This window comes from Epinephelus moara, chromosome 13, assembly GCF_006386435.1.
Source record: "Epinephelus moara isolate mb chromosome 13, YSFRI_EMoa_1.0, whole genome shotgun sequence".
Classification (NCBI taxonomy): Eukaryota; Metazoa; Chordata; class Actinopteri; order Perciformes; family Serranidae; genus Epinephelus; species Epinephelus moara.
Genome location: NC_065518.1, coordinates 32724883 through 32743990, shown reverse-complemented (window position 1 = coordinate 32743990; position 19108 = coordinate 32724883). Strand labels below are relative to the sequence as shown.

The following is a 19108-nucleotide window of genomic DNA, read 5'->3' as shown; positions in this document are numbered from 1 at the left end:
CACACACAAAATACATTGTTCACACTGTTATTCCAACCAGGGAAAACAACTGCTGGCTATTTTGTTGTTGTTGTTGTTTTTTTTAAGTATGCAGATTTTACCGGATCAATTCCGAGTGGATAAGGCCCGTTGAACACACCAGGAACAGCTGGGTCTAACTGGAGAACTGCATTTTCATCAAGGGTCTCAAACCTAGGACAAATCAGCAGGACATGAATGAATGTATTGAAATAAATCAGAAGAGATTGTATAGCAATACCCTTTAGAAAATGAATTAGCCACAGAGATCGTAGTCAAATAAATGACATCACATGAATGTCAATGGTTTGTTATATGATGCCAGAACAGAGAGTGGGTAGATAATACCTGAATGGATCTGACTAGTGTAAGAAGGTTCCTACGTGATAATGCAAAATTTAATTGCCTGCGGATATCTGAATCTCTAACTGTTTATCTAACAGGTCTGTAATTATCTATTTATTTTCTTGAAAGGTTCCTGGAAACTTGAAAATAGAGACAGTGTTCAATTTACACTTGCAGTTAGTTGCTACTGTAGCCTAAAGAGTCTTTTAAAAAGAGCACACTTGGATAACTAGATGTGTAAAACTGTGTATTATTTCTCGACAAACAACAATTTATCCATCCACCCAGCTCTTCTGTACAGTGTCTCTGGCTGTTGCGCAGGTTAGTCCCCTATTGGATCACAACAAACCTTTTGCAAAGACTCTCAAGTAATTTCAGTTTTGAGCAACACGTCACAAAGCTTTGGTAGTGTTTTTATCATAGAAATATTTCAAACATATGATCTGTCTTAACTTTTGAAGACACCAGAGAGCATTTCACAAGTCTTCATCTAATCACGTCTGGAATACTGCAATAGCCTCTTTTCTTGCATGAATCAAAAATCTTTTGATCGACTCTTGATAGTACAGAACTTTACAGCAGAAATAAGCACGTGTAATGCATGACACAAAAAATGGTTTTGGTCTATGTAGCTTATTTCTACATTATGAAAACTGCACAGGGGGTGAATTTTTATATAACTCACCCTTTACATTTTATTGAAACTTAAAGCTATGCATATTTAAGGACGGACCGCTTAAGGTGAAAGGCTGTCTGCTGATAGTGTCCTTGGCTTCTCAGTCAGATCCACCCCTCCCTCCTTTACAGCTCCAGCCTCTTGCTCAAATATGGTCACTTCTGGCTCCAAAACAATAAAATGGTGAAAGCCAAAATGCCGAACTCAAGGCTTCAAAACGGGAGTATACAAACCAATGAGTGATGTCACCGTGGCTACGTATGTCTACAGGACTTCAGCCCTGTACTTAATACACATCTACTTTATCCATTGCTTTGTGGCAGAGAAACTAGATGAACTTGAAGAAAACATAAGCCAGGAAAAAATGATTGTGGGTCATCTCAAACAGTATCAGTCCAAGCAGAGTTGGAGGCTGACTTACGACCAGTTGGCTCCTTTGGGGCCAAACATGGGCCTGACGCTCCATCCAGAGCCGAACATGTTGAGTGACTTGGAGAAGCAGTCGTTGTAGATGATTCCAGTGTACATGGAGAAGATCCCCATCAGCAGGATGATGTAGCGACCAGCAAATACCATGTTGAACATCTACAGAGTCACACAACAACTAAAATATCATACGTGTATGTTTCTAATATATGTACTGTATGTAAAGCTTTTAATTACTGTATATTACTTGTGTATGTCTAACTGTACCTCGTTGTCACTCTTCTGGGCGAGGAGGCGACTCTCTCGGATGACCAGGTAGAGAGCAGCGCAGGTCATCAGAAGGCCATGACCCATGTCACCAAACATCACCGCAAACAGGAAGGGGAAAGTAATGATAGTGTACGGAGCTGTAACAGGTAACACAAAGGAAGGGACTGTCACACAGTGGGGCTCAAACAATCAAAACACTCACATATTCAGTCAGTCAAATATCGATCTGTACTGACTGCTGACATTTCCAAGCTTCAAGAAGATGCAAATGTTTTGTATATCAGGGATGTGCTGAATCTCTGGCAAATGACAATTTGTACAATGTACTGAGTGCGTTTACTGTATTTACCCGTCCATACTGAGATAACAATATTTAATCAGTGCAGTAGAATATTGGATTTGCAGTACATCTACTATTTAAAATGTACTTTATACAAGGGTTTTGTCTGCATAATCTATGTAAGAAAGCTGAGAGAAAATAAGATGTTGCGTTTAAAGGTTGACCAGTTTCTAAGGATTTTTCTTGACGGGTACCTTAAAAGCCACAAATTCTACTTCTCAGGGCCATAATTGTTGGCCAACAGAAACAGAAAATGGTTGGTATAAAAGGTTCTTTCAACAATTCTCATTTGCTGTTTTTTAAATATGCTACTGTCTACGAAACCTGATTCTTCTAGCAGATATTCCACAGTAAAAGCTTACCAGGATATGGAGGGATATTTGTGTTTGAAAGCAGCTTAAAGGCTCTTAAGAAGTTGAATTATTGATGGTAGCTTTACAATTTAAAAAACGTGCAAAACGGCTTTAGCATTATAAAAGTTAACGAAGTGCTATGTTTAAAATTGGATACTTCCGTTAGTACCCTCACATTCAGTACACTGTGGACACTATGTACTTACTTGTGCACACAATTTGACAGGGCAGTGTCAAATAAAAGACAGCTGCTACACACTTGACGGAAATGACAATCGCAAGATTTTCTTCTTCTGCTTATGAATCGCAATCAGGTGGAGCGTTATCGCCAACAGTTGACATTTTTCACTCGCCAAAATATATGATTGCTATATCTGCTTGTTTAATCATTTGGCATCTTATGTATTCATTTATTTATTGTATCAAAAATGAATGCACTTTCATGGCACATTTGTATTTGAATATCCATGGCTGATACTGCCTGGCTCTGTTGCCAGATAATCTACCGAGTTAATGATGGCTGCCACATTTTGCAAATATTTACAACTTCTCTAGCATCTGACCACAAATCTAATACTACAATCCTTTACAGTTAAGACAGTAATTAAACATGCATAAACACCAAATGTAACTACATCCGTAGAGCGTATAGCTTACGACACAACACATGTAACGTCGGTGCCGATGACAACTTGTGCCACTGTTAGCTAGTTAGCAAGCTCATGTTAGCATTCGTTTTACTGTTTGCGGTACGAAATTATTACACAGTTAACCCAATAAACAAAGCGATGGCTTATATTATTTTATCCCCTTGCACTATGTACGCAACATGGTACATCATCTAGGTACTTAGAGCACTGCATTTCATTATATCCACGCTCTCATCCAAATATGGTCACAAGATAGCGATGGCCAAAATGCCACACTCCAGCCCTCAAAATCTGAGTCCACAAACCAGTAGGTGACATCAAAGTAGCTATATCTATAATTTTATAAAGACTATGGCAGTGATACTCAGCTTACAGTCCGCAGGCCAAATCTGGCCCACAACAGGTTGCTAAGTGGCCATTTTCTAATACACAGTGTAAACAAACTGATTCACAATGGGAATTAATTTGTACTTTGATTGTAAATAAGGTGCCAGAGTGCATAAAGACGCATCAAAATTGAGCTTATTCAAAGATATCTTTTTTAAAAAGTGCCTAATTATTTATATCAGTTGTTAATGTTTGTTTATTAACTGGACCTGAGCTGAGTATCCCTGGTCTGTGGTTTTCACTGAATTTGAGGTCAATAAAGTTAAAGTATTCAAAAGACCACAGAGTTAATAAATTCAATTATAGATAAATGAATTCCTGTCTAACCTGGATTGATTTCCCGGTAGCTCCCAATGCCGTAGGCGTCAACGATGTTCTGGAAGCCTGACGTGAACTTGTTGGTCTTATTGAAAGTAGGTGGAGTTTGCTTGGTCTGCATCCTGTTGAGAATGGACGGCACTGTGGAGCCGCTTCTCTCCTGTCAAAGAAAGCCCTCATATTTCAGTCACATACCACCAATGATGTAAGGATAAGGCCAGATGACTTACAGACACCTCCCCACAACCTCATGCCTCATAGTAAATTCATGTTTGTTTGTTTTTAAGTCAAACTTAACATAATAACATATATGTTTGGAGTTTGTTTTGGCTTTGGTACTTATACTTCATGACATCATGTTACTCAGTGACTCAGTAGATTTTCTTGTGATTGAAACTATCAGCTAACTTATGGCATGCTGAAGTTAGAGGACTACCTGTCAGTGTGAGTTTAATTGTTGTCTAATACTTTACAGATGCAATGTGTAAAGGACAAGAAGAGAGAAATATGTCATACCTCTACACTATACAACAAATAAAAAGAATATGGAATTGCTAATGTGATCAGTGTAAATGAATAAGTACACAACCAAACCCAAAAAACAAACAAACTCACGGTCCCCCTGCGCAGAGCGAACTGGATGGAGTCCAGGTCTGAGACGGGACACCACACCTCAGCGATCAGACACTTCTGGGTGACGTCGATGTTGCACAGGTTGAGTGTGTGGTAGATGGCCTTCATCTTCCTCACCTTGATGAACCATACCCGCATGGTCTTGGAGGCAGCCTGCAGCACTCGCTGACGGTGGTCCTCTGTTTGGTTGAGCACCTAAATTAGCAGTGTGGAGTGATTTGGTTTAGATTGCAGATCCTGGTCCAGTCAAAATTTGGATTGGTGGTCTTGACAGTGTTACAGGCTGACCTGAAGCATTGTGTAATAATGATTTCAGTGGTAACCATGGCACAAAAACTGATGGTTTGGTAAGTATTTTTATTTGAATTAATTCTGGTTATTATCATGACTTTTAGTTAAAAGTTTTTTTCTTCCCTTTCCGTTTGTTGTGTTCTATCAGTGTGTGTTCACTGGCCTTTAAGACTAAACTTGCTGCTTACTGTTGTTGTTTTGTGATATGAACATAATATGAGCCAAATGTGTATTATCTGAGACATAAACATGTTGGCAAATGGTAGAAACTAACTGATTTTTCTGTATTGGCTCCCAGACACATGTTTATGCACAGAACTAGATTCTCTATGTAAGCCTGAGAAAAATGCTCTATTGTAGTAGAGTGTAATACATTGTATGCGGTTGGCAGGCTGAGACTCGAGCAGACCTCTGAAGCAGAACCAGGCCTTTTTTCCAGGCTTAATAAGGGCAGACTTGCAGGGAACCACAACACTATGAGACAGGACAAAGGTCTTTCACAGATAAGAACTAATGCACAAGAAAACACCCATCTACATTATGAGGGCTTTTGTGATTTAATTGGAAATACTTTCTTTGAAGGAAAACCTGAACGCAGACATCCTGTTGTGCAAAGTTTCTGATTAATTTCTCGTTGTTTAGTGACAGCAGAGTAACAAAGAATACAAAGAGCCTTTGAAAGAGTTATAAATTAAAGAAAAGAACTGCAGTGCTAATGGTAATGTGGCTTAAACGATAAGGCTTAATTCCACGGTCAATCACCTCTATGGTAACTGACTCTCACTTTACTTAATTTTAATTTTCATTAACTTTCTTTCTACACATCCTGTAAAATTCACCTAAATTCACCTGAAACATCTATCCAAGGCATACTCAAAGTACATGGAAAGCTGTTCTTGTTCCATTTTTAGTAAATGAACCTCACATAGTCTAAATTCAAAGTAGATACCAATATCACAGAAAATAAATATTTTCCACATTTTTTTTTTATTGGCACTACAAAGAGTATAGCTTTCAAACGATATGTTGTTTGAGTAAACTACTTAAAAAAAGACAAATACAGCAGCTGTTTTACATATAATTATCAAAAATCCCCTTAGGAGGGTCTGCGGGTGGGCCGTCAGATTTGTGTCTATAACACTAATGATGAACAAGTGACAAACGTACCATCTGAAGGTCCTCGATGCGGCTATTTACTCCAGCCAGCATCTCCTTCCTTTCCTGTGGGGTCTCTGGACAAGGGTAGAGTGAGGCACGGAACCTGGAAAAATAAATCCACCAACAGAGTCAACTCACGGCATCTAACACAAACTGTACTGGACTCTCCATGTTTCCATCATGTTCCCTTTTTCTTGCTCATGTTTACGATGCACACATGAATACACCAATTCTTCCATGGTAGAGTGAACAAACAGCAGGGAGAGGATATTTTAAAAGGTAATCCTGTGATTTTGTATTATATTTATCACCAGCAAGTGCAGCTATACAGTATACTGTTCAATGAACTACACAATGCAATAAATGAAAGCAAGTACTGTTGACATAAATTACAAATGCAGCTCAGTATTAATGACTGACAATTTATTCAGACTTCACATGGGCTATTTGCCCTATTGTCAGCTGAATACTTGTGAGCCTTGTTCTGTTGGGGGAGGGGTAGACTTTGAAAATGATTGAATATTGGAGGGGATGTGTGTGTGTCCCAGTATATAATTACTCATTTGAGTTGGAGATTTGCAAGTGGGAAAAAAATGGTCAAAATTTGAGAGGCCAAAATATATTGAAAATATTGAATTTTAGTCCCTAATATGAATATGTTTCACTAAATCCTGCATTTCAAGAAGCAACTAACGGTATGTTTTTGCTAGACCCAACCTCCCAGACTAGCCTCAGTCCATAACAGGCACATAAATGTAGACAATGCAGGCAGTACGGTTGCACTGGGTCCTGTGGGGTGGGGTGCGGGGGCCGTGGGTTTCACATGTGGTGAAAGAACTCACATTAAATCTAAAATGGTGCCATTTTATATGGGCTATATGACCGCAAAAATGCAAACCCATCTCTGTCATGATTTTCTTTCCTAGTGGCAATCTATAACATTCATTCATTCATTCATTCATTCATTCATTCATTCATTCTGGACAGGTTGCCATACTATCACAGGGATAACACAGACAGACAGACAGACAGACAGACAGACAGACAGACAGACAGACAGACAACCATTCACGCTCACGTTCACACCTACAGACAATTTAGAGTCACCAGTTAACCTAACCTGCATGTCTCTGGACTGTGAGAGGAAGCCAGAGTAGCTGAAGAAAACCCATGCTGACACAAGGACAACATGCAAACTCCGCACAAAAGGGCTCCCCCACCTCAGGGTTTGAACCCCCCGCCCCGGTTTTGAACCAGGAACCCTCTTGCTGTAAAGTGACAATGCTAACCAAAGCACCACCGTTCTGCTAATCTGTGACAAATGATATGCTTTTTCTACATAAACTATAAAAACTATGAATAGACAATTTAAAAAAACCTAGTCAATTAAAATAATAATTTCTTCTTTTCTATTATATTTTTCTCATATACAGGTATGCAATGACAACTGTTGGTAACATGTATGTTAATGTTGTCTAATGTCAAGTCTCTATTTAATCATGTAACAAGATGATACGATACAGTAGCTAGTTTAGGCACAAAATCTGTCAAGTCTGACAAGCTGAGCACATCTAAAAGTCCAGCGAGCAGTCATGCCTTCTAAACATAAAAGCGACACTAAGAAAGGACAAGAGAGAAATGAACAGGAGGAAAAAGTAGCAAAGCTCCCAAATTAGATTCCTTTAGCTTTATTAGAAACAGTTACCTGTGGTGTGTGTGTGTGCGCCTTGTAACTTGTAACTACTGTGAACTAGGGCCCATCACAATAGTGTGCACTGGGGCCCATGGTAACTACCTTACGCTACTGGTCCATAAACTGTGGCACCTGTATTTTTGCAGCAAACCCAAGGGACAAAAGAGGGGAAAATGCAATGAAATTTTGCCTTTAGTTTGAATGCAATATTCAGCTTAGATATATTTTTAGGCAACTTCCTCTGTGATACCCACCCCTCACAGATCTTCTTCACCCTGTTCTTCAGCTGGTCACCTTGGAAGAAGATGATAAAGACTGATTTGTGGACTTGGTCTCCCTGTTGGAAAGAGAAAACAATGAGTCTGTCTGTTTCTCATATGTAAACATGACAATTATGTTACACGTATGCCTGATTGTTTTTCAGTTAATTTCTTTGTGCTTTTTCTGCTTAATATGTCAGACTAGTAAATATATTCACTAGTCTCTTTACTTGTACTGACCGTGGCAGGGTCCTCCAGAGGGTCCTCAATCTCTGCCTTCCTTAAGAAGACATTACCGCGACACACTCTCCACAGCATCCTCTCAAAAGTTGGAATTCTCTCCCTGCTGATCACTCCAGCCACAAACCTGCACAACATACAAGTGCATAGAGCAGATAAAGAAAACAGACTGACATAGTGAGCCTTTTGAGTGGCAAAAATAAATGACTGTGTTAAGAAGGCTGATATATAAATGGCAATGACAACTTTTAATGTTCATTACCAGATATTAATCATCCTTGGTTAGCTAAGTAGCTTACTTGAAAAGCTATAAGCTATTATGGAAACCCAACACAGTGGTGACGCATAATAAAATGACGTTCCAGACAAAAAAACAAATCACTGAGCACAACAAAAATGGGAGATTTTGTTTGTATCTTACACAAAGGCACAAATGCTTCCACGTTATGTTAGATGCAATCCTGCCAATCGTTTCACTTTGCTATTCTAATCTACAGGTAATAATTTACCAACAAGTGCAGCAATGCTCTATCAATCATTTTTCATTACTGGCAAATGAAACGGACAAGACATTGACAGACTTTGCAAATAAATCACCACTTACTAATCAAAAAAAAAAATTTGACTACTTATTTCTTTAGTGGAGGGCATCCTCCTGACCATCAAAATATATATTCATGTGCAATGTGCAATTAGTATGACTATCTCAGTATTTGCCAAGACAACTGGAAAGTGTGTCCTAGAGAATATGATGCAGTCCTCATGCTTTACCCCAGTCTGAGCGGGGCCCCGCGGCCCCCCTCACTACCCTCCATCAGGGCTGATGACTCCTCCAGCAGGTTGGGATCCTCCATCTGTCAAAGACATTAAGAAGACCTCAGTTACCATGCCTACACAAACACAACAATAATCTATTGTGCTTCTGGGTATGTGGTGTGTACATCTGAGAGGGCAAAATAAGCAAACCTCATCAAAGAACTGCTGTGTTCGACGGAGGATGTGTTTGAGCTCCGTCAGCTCCAGGAAGTTCTTCTTCAGGGCTTCCTGGTTGGTGTTGATCTCCTTCAGTTCATTCTCCAGCTTCTCAAAGGTGGCCTGCCAGTCACAGTCAACAGGCACTTTTTACTGACTCAAACCTGAGGAGACTTCGTTTACATTTGCTTTTAGAATGTTTTGGCATTAAGCTGAAGACAGAGGGTGGTCTAAATAGGAATCTTTAACAGTTTTGAATTAAGGATTGTTTTTGTCGTTTTTGTACAAGCATCTCTCTAATGTAAAAGGTGTGATGAGTTTTTCAAACAACAATGTATCTATGGGTGATAACCAATTACATTAGTCATATAGTGTCAATAACCCTGTTACACTAAAACATTCACTGTACCTACAAATCACACATTATGTATTTACAGTTTAAAATACACATTGTGCTCTAACATATATGCATCATCATTGTATCAATATGAATCCTGCATGTTGTACTTAGTATAGATATGTATTACATGCATATAATGTACATAACCACCCACTTCATGTATATGTATATCTATTTATATTTACACCAATCCGCCAAAACATTAAAACCACTGACAGATGAATTGAATAACATTAATCAACTCATTACAATGCAAAGTACTGCTGGGAAACTTTGGGTCCTGGCATTTATGTGGATGCCACTTTGGGATCAGGATTTATGGGACCTGCCATTACCCCAGAGGGCTACCACAGAGGCACCCCACATCCAAGGTGGGGCCTCCTTGGATCGGACTTGGCTCTGACCTGTCAAGGTACAAACACAGGACCTCTGCGAGGGTCCTTAGGTGTCTGGCACCAAGGTGTTGGTGGTGGATCGTTTGAAGTCCTGTGGGTTGTGAGGTAGGGTACCAGCACATTCAACGGATGCTCAATCGGATTGGGATCTGAGGCCAGGTCGACACCTTGAGCTCTTTGTTATGTTACTGAGCACAGTGTAACAAGATGAATATTATTCACTTCACCTGCCAGTGGTTTTAATGTTGTGGCCGTCAGGGTATTTCTCTGCTTTCTACAGAAACACTTGACTTGTAAATAGACATTGTATTTTCTTGGTCATTGTTGTTTTTTATATTTATTCATATTTCTATTTGCAACCATTTTTCCCTTCTTGTATGTACATAATGGTTCTCTGTTTATTTTTACCTATCTTTGTTCAGCTTCATTGATCTTGTTCTTAGTTTTATGTCTATTTTTATCTGTTTTTCAATTGGAATTGTGTGTACAGTTTGTGTACACATACTTGGCCAATAAAGCTGACTCTGAGGTATTGTATATACAACTCACAATCCAGCTCTACATTAAAAAAACAGTTATCAGCTCTCATTCTTAAATTATCCTCTTAAATCAAAACCACTTCTCTGGACACTATGGGAAGCACCTCAGAACTCAGTTTCTTTGGCTATTTTCTTTTGTAGCAGCTCTGAAAAAGGCCAGGCTGCTCTCACAAATTTTTCATATTTTTTCCTATGACAAGCAATGCATCCAAATTCGTACATATCCCACCTATTTTGAAAGGCTGCCATCACGTAACCAATCTGCTGATGGCAGTAAACAAGGAAGCATTTCCGAGCGGTTATAAGGAGCCGGGTTGGGGTGGGTGATGAGTCACAAAAAAAACAGACTTTTGCACGGGACTTTCCCCTGGAATCGCGTGTTTGGATCTCTGTGAACTTTAAGAGTCATTTTAAGGTACGTCCTTGCCATGTTTCTTTTCCTAAACCTAACTACAGTAACTTTACTTGCCTAAACCTAACCTCCGTAACTTTACGTTACTTACGTAACTGTACATTAAGGATGTAACGTCATTCATGGGGGACAAATTTGTAGGATGTCATATGAACTGTTCTATGACAATATGTTATAAAGGACCATACTCCTGAAGACGCTCTTTACAATACAGAGCCACAAGAAGAAAATTTGGTCTGTCTTGTCATACCGTAAGTGATGCTGAGTAGTCGTGTACATGGGTAAACTCAAAACCATGGAATTTAATAATTGTGTATTTATCAACAATCCCATTTTTGACTTTTAACAAGAATGTATGTATCAGTTCTTCTATCAAAATAATAATGATTGAAGATGAGTAATAATGGTCACAGATTACAGGCTAATTACCTCGAGATCAATCATGTCCCTGGGAAAAGGCACCTCTGGATTTTCTCCAGTGTCCACAGTTGGGATATTAGCTTTCTTGATCTCCTTCTCCACAAACCCTGTTCAACAGAGAGAATCTATGATTAAATACTTCACCAATGTAAAACCAGGTCTTTATATTTCTCCAGATGAGGAAGAAAAATGTAATAATTTTCCTACTGACATCCCTGTAACTATGGAAAGTGTTATGGGTTTACTACAGATTTCATGGGTCTGGGAGTGGTAAGGCTTACTCAGTACGACAAAAAAGAAAAAATCTGAACCAATTTTATGTGTGCTTAATCTAACAGGAGCAGTACAGTACAGAAACTGAAGATGGACTGAATCATAGGCAGGAACTACACTGTGGCTTTGGCTGGATGGCTTGGCTGGAGTGCTAACATGTCTAATTACTTACTCAGTTTCCTGTCCATCTCCTCACATCTCCTCACTTCATTCACAAATTTGCGCTGGAACACGTTTACGTCCGGATTCAGCTGTTGGTGGAAAAATACATGAGTGACGTCATACAAAAGACAGCATACGAGCAACACCACACGTCCTCTGTGACCTTTCCCATTTTTCACTAGCTTTAATTTAATAAATGAGAATATTTGTGCCTTCAGAGAAGCTCCACCACAATGAATAGCACAGCATGACAACATTCATACTCACATCTCTAAACTGGACCATGCCCAGTTCTCCCAGCTCACTGACGCAGCAGTAGGCTGCCTCTGACTGGAGAAAGAGCTGGGCCAGGGTCATCTCCTCGCTCCTGAACAGTTCCCCCATGATGACAACCACACTCCACCACAGCTAGAATAAAGAAACACTACACCTAGGACAGGAAGATACGTAGAGATTAGATTAGACTCAAAGATTTTTGAAATATGTTCATTGATTCTTTTACACAGTAAAAAGGCCAAGTTAAACAACACACAAACACTATGTTCCTTAAAGAGCTGTTGTAATTATTTATTATTAGAGCAATATATTATATTGTACTCGCTGCAGAACAGCACAATAAATACTACACTATTCTATACTATACTATACTATACTATACTATACTATACTATACTGTACTGTAATGTACTGTACAGAACAATATATAAAATACAGTACCACACCATTATGATACACTATAGGACACACTATAGTTGTTGTGTTTTGCCAACGATAATTTTCATAATTGAGTAACCTGCCAATTATTTTCTTTATTAATCGATTCATTTTCTAAAATGTCAGTTCCACCTGGAACCGTGCCCTAGGCTTCCGTGCTCACCGCAGCAGCCTTCCTACTAGTCGCGACATAGCCCTTTCAGCTCCTGTCACCAGCAACGGCTGGGTATGGGCCTGACGCTCCAGCACCATCGATTTTCAGGGCTAGTTGATTCAGCAGGTGAGTTGTTACACACTACTTAATGGATTCCGACTTCCATGGCCACCGTCCTGCTGTCTATATTGACCAACACCTTTTCTGGGGTCTGATGAGCGTCTGCAACAGGTGCCTTAACCTGGTGTTCGGTTCATCCCGCAACACCAGTTCTGCTTACCAAAAGTTGCCCACTAGGCAGCTCACAGTCCACTTCCAGTCACTTCTTACCCATTTAAAGTTTGGGAATAGCTTGAGATTGTGGCCCGAAGGCCTCTAATCATTCACTTTACCAGATAAAACTTCAAGACTCTGAGCACCAGCTATCCTAAACTCAACTCAACTCAACTTTATTTATAGAGCACTTTAAAAACAACCACAGCTGAAACAAAGTGCTGTACAAAAATAAAAACAGAAGACAAACAATAAAAACAATAAAACAGTTAAACAAGAGCAGAGTCTCACGCTGGGTTAAAAGCCAAGGAGTAAAAATGGGTTTTAAGACTGGTTTTAAAGGGAAACTTTGGAGGGAACCAGCTTTTAGATTTTTCCGATTACTCTTTAGCCCCTATACCCAGGTTGGAAGACTGATTTGCACGTCAGGACCGCTACAGGCCTCCATCAGAGTTTACTCTAGCTTCGCCCTGCCCAGGCATAGTTCACCATCTTTCGGGTAACATTGTGCATGCTCAGTGACGGACTCAGTATGTTTGAAGGGCAGGGGCATAAAGGAAAAAAGGGCACCTACTGCATGACGTGGGGACAAGAGGGCAGCCAAAAAGGCACATCCGCTCGTTTTCATCCAATAGGGCACATCGTCTTGTTTTGATCACTCAAGAGGACAGCCAAAAGGGGCCATCCTCTCGTTTTCACCACTCAAGAGGGCAGCCAAAAGGGGCCATCCTCTCGTTTTTTTTAATCAAGAGGGCAGCCAAAAGGGCACATCCGCTCGTTTTAATCATTCAAGGGGGCAGCTGATAGGGCACATCATCTCATTTTCGCCACTCAAGAGGGCACTTTAGCACGGCGCTTTCAACCAAGGCGGCACCGGGGGGGTGGTCGCTCAACCCTCTGACTCGTGTGCACATTAGAATACTTGGTCCACGTTGTAGTATTGTCAGAGGGTTCTAAAGTAGGATAACCTTCAAATATACTGTCAAAATATCTCACTGTATCTCTCTATCACTCCTGCTCTATCTTGTTGCCACCTACTAGTTCACTTTGTTCAGGTGTGCTGCTGCACACAGGTGAGGGGGGGGGGCGTAGCCTTTGGGAAAAAGGAGCAGAGAATTGTTTGGGGAAGGTTTTTTGATTTTGTTTGTGCAGGAGGTGGTGAAAGCCGAACAGCCTGCCATGGAAAAGACCCTCAATTGACTCTTAATTTAATGGTGTTTCCTCTACTGTGTGGGGGCATAAGTATAACAAGGTGTGTGGAGGACTGTAAAGACTGAGCAATATGTTTCTTTCCTTGTGTGTGCTTCTTTCATCAAGTGCTTTAAGTTGGATAAAGGGGTAATTATTAAAATGGACATTCCTCCTATTACCTTTTTAATTTTTTCTCTGTACTTTTAATTGGGTAGGCAAATAATATCTAAATAAATTGTATTTAAGTTTCTTTGTAGTACTTTCTTTTGATGGTGCCAGAGGGGAATCAAAGGGAGCACCTTTATTTTGCTGACCCTCCTTTAACCAAGTTAAAGTAATCACTGTAGCTTTTCAATTTATCTTATACCTGGGCTTCAAAGTTAAGCTGATTGTTATAATATTATTGGAATATTTTAGAATAAAAATAAATATAATGTTATCAACTCATTCTAAGCGCCACAAACATTAAACACCATATGGATCTTACACTGCTCAGATAAAACAAACCACAAATATTTAGCAAATAGACCAACGCAGCGATTAAAAATACATATTTATATTAAGAATTCTAATTCGGCTAGGCTAATTAATATGAAAGATGGAGAAGTACTGTTCTCATTACACAGCAATTTCATTTAATATCCACGCTTACTGATATATATAGTAGGTAGTCTTTAACTATTCCAGAAGATGCTTAAGCTAAACACGGAAGAGAATGGCGCTTATTGGTCAAGAATGGACAAGCCTTAATAATAATAGGCTATGTTATATGCACCGCAATGACGTAGCCTAAATATCAAGCTGCTAAATTACAAGTCATAAATATCATTTTAAAATAGTTCTGCTTTAGAATCTTGAGCATCTTGAGCACCGAAGCTAGCATGCAGAGCAGAGCACTGCCGATGTCGCAGCATCCTCTCTGCTGCAGCTCTGCCCTTCACTGCTCAAGGACGCCATGACGCTGCTGGAGCCCGGCCGGCCTACAGCATCCGTCTCCTCCTCTCCTCTCGCACACCCTGAGTGTGTCCGCTTCAACAAATAACACTCTATTCATGGCATACAACAACAAATAGTACTATATTTATCCGTTATTGCCACTTATAGCGTTAAACACACCCATTACGGGTCCGATACTAGAATTTGATTTAACGTTGGGTTTACTCTTTTATAGGCTGTGTTAACGTCACAACGTTAGGACGCTGTTGTGTTAATAATATTTCAGAACGGGACCCACTCGGCACATGTGACTGACAAACATATATTTAATAAAAACGCTCCTCACCTATATATGACGCTACTGGTCAGCTCTCTGTGGCCTGGAGGATGCTGGATGCTGAGGTCTGGGACGGTGCGTCAAGTTAGATACAGCCGACCGGAAGTATACAGCAAACTACATAATTTCAAAGTAAAGGCATGGTGCATTTTCTTAACATATGTGTACAGCACTTTTTGAACTTACTCCAAAAATGATAACGACAGCGATACAAGTGCATCAAAAACATGTTATTAATCACCCGCCTTGGTGCCCTCTGTTGTTCAAAATCATGATAACATATTTGTCATTATCGTTTTATTCTAAAAATCCTAACCGGAAGCTTAATTTGAACCTGTTAGGTCCGATTTGATCAGGGTTTGATCCAGGAGTTTTTGGGATTACCATTGGTGACATGGTGACTCAACTGGAGCATGTCACCCAAGTTTTACATATTTATACAGCAAAGGGATTTATTACATTACATTTTTAAAAGGATGTTGTATACATACATGACATTTATTGCATGAATATCTGTCCTAGGAAAGGAATCCCTCCTCTGTTCCTCCTCCTGGGGTTTCTTCCATTTTGCGTATCAGAATCGAGGGTAGAAGGTGGTACAGATTATAAAACCCACTGAGGCAAATTTGTAATTTGTTATATTGGGCTATATAAATAACACTGACTTGACTGTAAGGATAAAAAAGACACACATTTTATAGTGTCCAAGTGTAGCCTACCCCCTCTCCACACACACACACACACACACACACAAACACACACACACACCACACAGACTGTATTAGAGGCTGTACAATAAGAATTATGAGAACACAGAGGTAACATTATTTTAATCAATACCTGTTTTATATGATACTCCTAATCTTAATTTTCTGTTTGAGTGTTGAGATTTGGATTGCATTCATCTTTATCCTACTATGAAAGTTTAAACAAATGTTGTGTCGGTGATAACAACTTTAATGAGTACAGAGAGGCTGGAATACTGATGAAGTAAGGCTGGACTACTGTGAAGTAAGTATTGATAATGTAATGATTCATTAAAAAACATCTGTACAGATTAATGTAATAAGCCCTGACAGTCTAATAGTCTGACAGATCAATGAAGTAAACATTATGTCTTATATTCCTGCTTGTCCTCTACCTATTCATGTGGTGATGTTACTGGCCCATTTCCCGACACTGGAAGTGTATAAATCCTGAAGCAAGGGCAGACTGGCACAAATCATTCTCTTCTGCAGTCATGACGGTCCATTCTAGTTTTCCTGTCCTGTTTGGTGGCTGATCCAAACCGCAAAGTGATGGATATGCAGAGAACAGACTGGGTCCTACAGCAGGTTGAACTTCCTGAAGTGGTGTAGTAAGTATATCCTCAACTGGACCTTTCTCCTGATGGGTAAAAATATGCCGTTCACGTTACAAGTAATGTACCAAGAATTTGTGTTTGCATGTATGTGATTGGTCACTGCAGTGCCTTGCTAGATAACATGTTGCGATGACCTTAAGGAGTGTGTAAAATCACTTTAGAAATGTTGATAAAACTTACGAAACATACAAATGTAATGTACAGTAGCATGCAAAAGTTTGGGCATCCCTGGTCAAAATGTATTTTGTAAGATGAACTGATCTCCAAAAGGCAGAAAATTGAGGATGAAACATGCTTTTCAACATTTGAAGCGAAATGAATGTATTATTTTTGGTTTTGTACAATTTTAGGGTGAAAAAAAGGAAAGGAGCACCATGCAAAAGTATGGGCACCCCGAGCTGAGCTCCCAGACAACTTCTACCAGGGTATTAAACCTTAATTAGATTGTTAGGGCTATGGCTTGTTCATAATCATTGTTAGGAAAGGCCCAGTGGTGCAAATTTCAAAGCTTTATAAATACCCTGACTCCTGAAACCTTGTCCAAACAATCAGCAGCCATGGGCTCCTCTAAACAGCTGCCTGGCACTCTGAAAACTAAAATAACTGATGCCCACAAAGCAGGAGAAGGCTATAAGACGATAGCAAAGTGTTTTCGGGGAGCTGTTTCTTCAGTTTGTAATGTAATTAAGAAATGGCAGTAAACAGGAACTGTGGAGGTCAAGTTGAGATCTGGAAGACCAAGTTGACTTTCCGTGACAGCTGCTCGTAGGGTTGTTAGAGAGGCTAATCAAAACTCCCGTTTGTCTGCAAAAGACCTGCAGGAAGATTTAGCAGACTCTGGAGTGGTGGTGCACTGTTCTACTGTGCAGTGACACCTGTACAAATATGACCTTCATGGAAGAGTCATCAGAAGAAAACCTTTCCTGTGTCCTAACCACAAAATTCAGCATCAGAAGTTTGCAAAGGAACATTTGAATGAGTCCTGTGGACTGATGAAGTTAAAATAGAATTTTTGGACCCAATGAGCAAAGGTATGTTTGGAGAAAAAAGGATGCAGAATTTCATGAAAAGAACACCTGTCCAACTGTTAAACACAGAGGTGGATCAATTATGCTTTGGGCTTGTGTTGCAGTGGCACGGAGAACATTTCATAGGTAGAGGGAAGAATGGATTCAGTTATCTTCCAGCACATTCTGGAAGCAAACATCACAACATCTGTAAAAAAGCTGAAGATGAATTAAGGATGGCCTGACAATAATCCTAAATACACCTCAAAATTCACAATGGACTACCTTGAGAGGCACAAGCTGAAGCTTTTACCATGGCCCTCACAGTCCCCCGAACTTAACATCATTAAAAATCTGTGGATAGACCTCAAAAGAGCAGTGCCTGCAAGACGGCCCAATAAGCCTTTTGCAGGAAGAATGGGTGAAAATCCCCCAAACAAGAATTGAAAGACTCTTAGCTGGTTACAAAAAGCATTTAGAGGCTGTGATACTTGCCCAAAGGGGGTGCTACTGACCATGCAGGGTCCCCAAACTTTTCCTTCAAGCCCTTTTCCTTTTTTTGTTATTCTGAAACTGTAAAAGATTGAAATTAAAAAGTAAATTTGCTTAGAATACTGAAAAAATGTTTTATCTTTAACTTCATGCCTTTTGGAAATTAGTTCATCTTCTGCTTACTTAACTACCCACAGTAAACAGAATTTTGACCATGGGTGCCCAAACTTTTGCATGCCACTGTGCTATCACTTTAGAAGTGTTGATGAAACTTGTCAAATGTACAAATATGATGTATTCATGATTTGTAGAAATGTCCAATTCCAACATTTTGTTCTGGGGGCTGGGCTGATAAAGCTCTGTAGACTTGAGGGGACCTGTGAGTTCATCACTAAAAATGCCACCTTTCACATCACACATTGTCATTTGATCCACTGTAAAAAAAAAAAGAAAAAAAAAAGAAAAGAAAAAAATTGCTTACGGTACTCTTCATATTCTGCCATTAATCAGTCATGGTGTGGAGATTTATCCCCCCCCTCATTCATTACAGTCTGTACTATATGAAACAGTAATTAGATGATCATCATGTACTAACTGGAGCCTGTAAGATGCTTACAGTACCTCATCTCTATTAGTACTACCTAAAATAAAGTGCTACCAAAACCACTCCTCTAAGCATCCTGAGAATAAGGTCTACCAGATGTGGTGGAATAGTCCACAACTGGCCAAGCATTGAGTCAGTACTAACAAGATCCTGCAGAATTTTTCCTCTTACAAACAGCCACAGCAGCGTTTCACCCCCTCTGTTCCACATGGTGCAGGGTTTAAACCAGGACACTGGCTGGCTGCCAGCGAGCAATTTTGGAAGCATGGAACTCCCATAATGTACATAAATTACTGCGGCAGACTTCTATGAGAAACAGCTTTTATAACTTTCTCCCTCATTCCGGGGTGCCATGTGCTTTTCATAATTTGTATGCATTAGAATGTTTTTTCCAAGTGTTTGCCGT

The 19108-nt window shown here is 39.7% G+C and overlaps 1 protein-coding gene across 2 annotated transcripts in view; it reads right to left on the bottom strand.

The window, feature by feature from the left end:
- Nucleotides 1-15315, bottom strand: part of LOC126399318 (V-type proton ATPase 116 kDa subunit a 1-like) — a 49274-nt gene extending 33959 nt beyond the window's left edge. For both annotated transcript variants that reach the window (XM_050059157.1, XM_050059159.1), the window contains exons 1-14: nucleotides 15246-15315; nucleotides 11899-12061; nucleotides 11642-11720; nucleotides 11206-11303; nucleotides 9025-9153; nucleotides 8830-8912; nucleotides 8059-8185; nucleotides 7813-7895; nucleotides 5875-5968; nucleotides 4399-4611; nucleotides 3793-3943; nucleotides 1733-1872; nucleotides 1461-1624; nucleotides 102-192 (exon numbers count right to left, since the gene is read on the bottom strand). In XM_050059157.1, the coding sequence (XP_049915114.1) occupies nucleotides 102-192; nucleotides 1461-1624; nucleotides 1733-1872; nucleotides 3793-3943; nucleotides 4399-4611; nucleotides 5875-5968; nucleotides 7813-7895; nucleotides 8059-8185; nucleotides 8830-8912; nucleotides 9025-9153; nucleotides 11206-11303; nucleotides 11642-11720; nucleotides 11899-12015 (1569 nt within the window). In that variant the 5' untranslated portion in view covers nucleotides 12016-12061; nucleotides 15246-15315. The remainder of the gene's footprint in view (nucleotides 1-101; nucleotides 193-1460; nucleotides 1625-1732; nucleotides 1873-3792; nucleotides 3944-4398; nucleotides 4612-5874; nucleotides 5969-7812; nucleotides 7896-8058; nucleotides 8186-8829; nucleotides 8913-9024; nucleotides 9154-11205; nucleotides 11304-11641; nucleotides 11721-11898; nucleotides 12062-15245) is intronic.
- Nucleotides 15316-19108: the final 3793 nt, after the last annotated feature.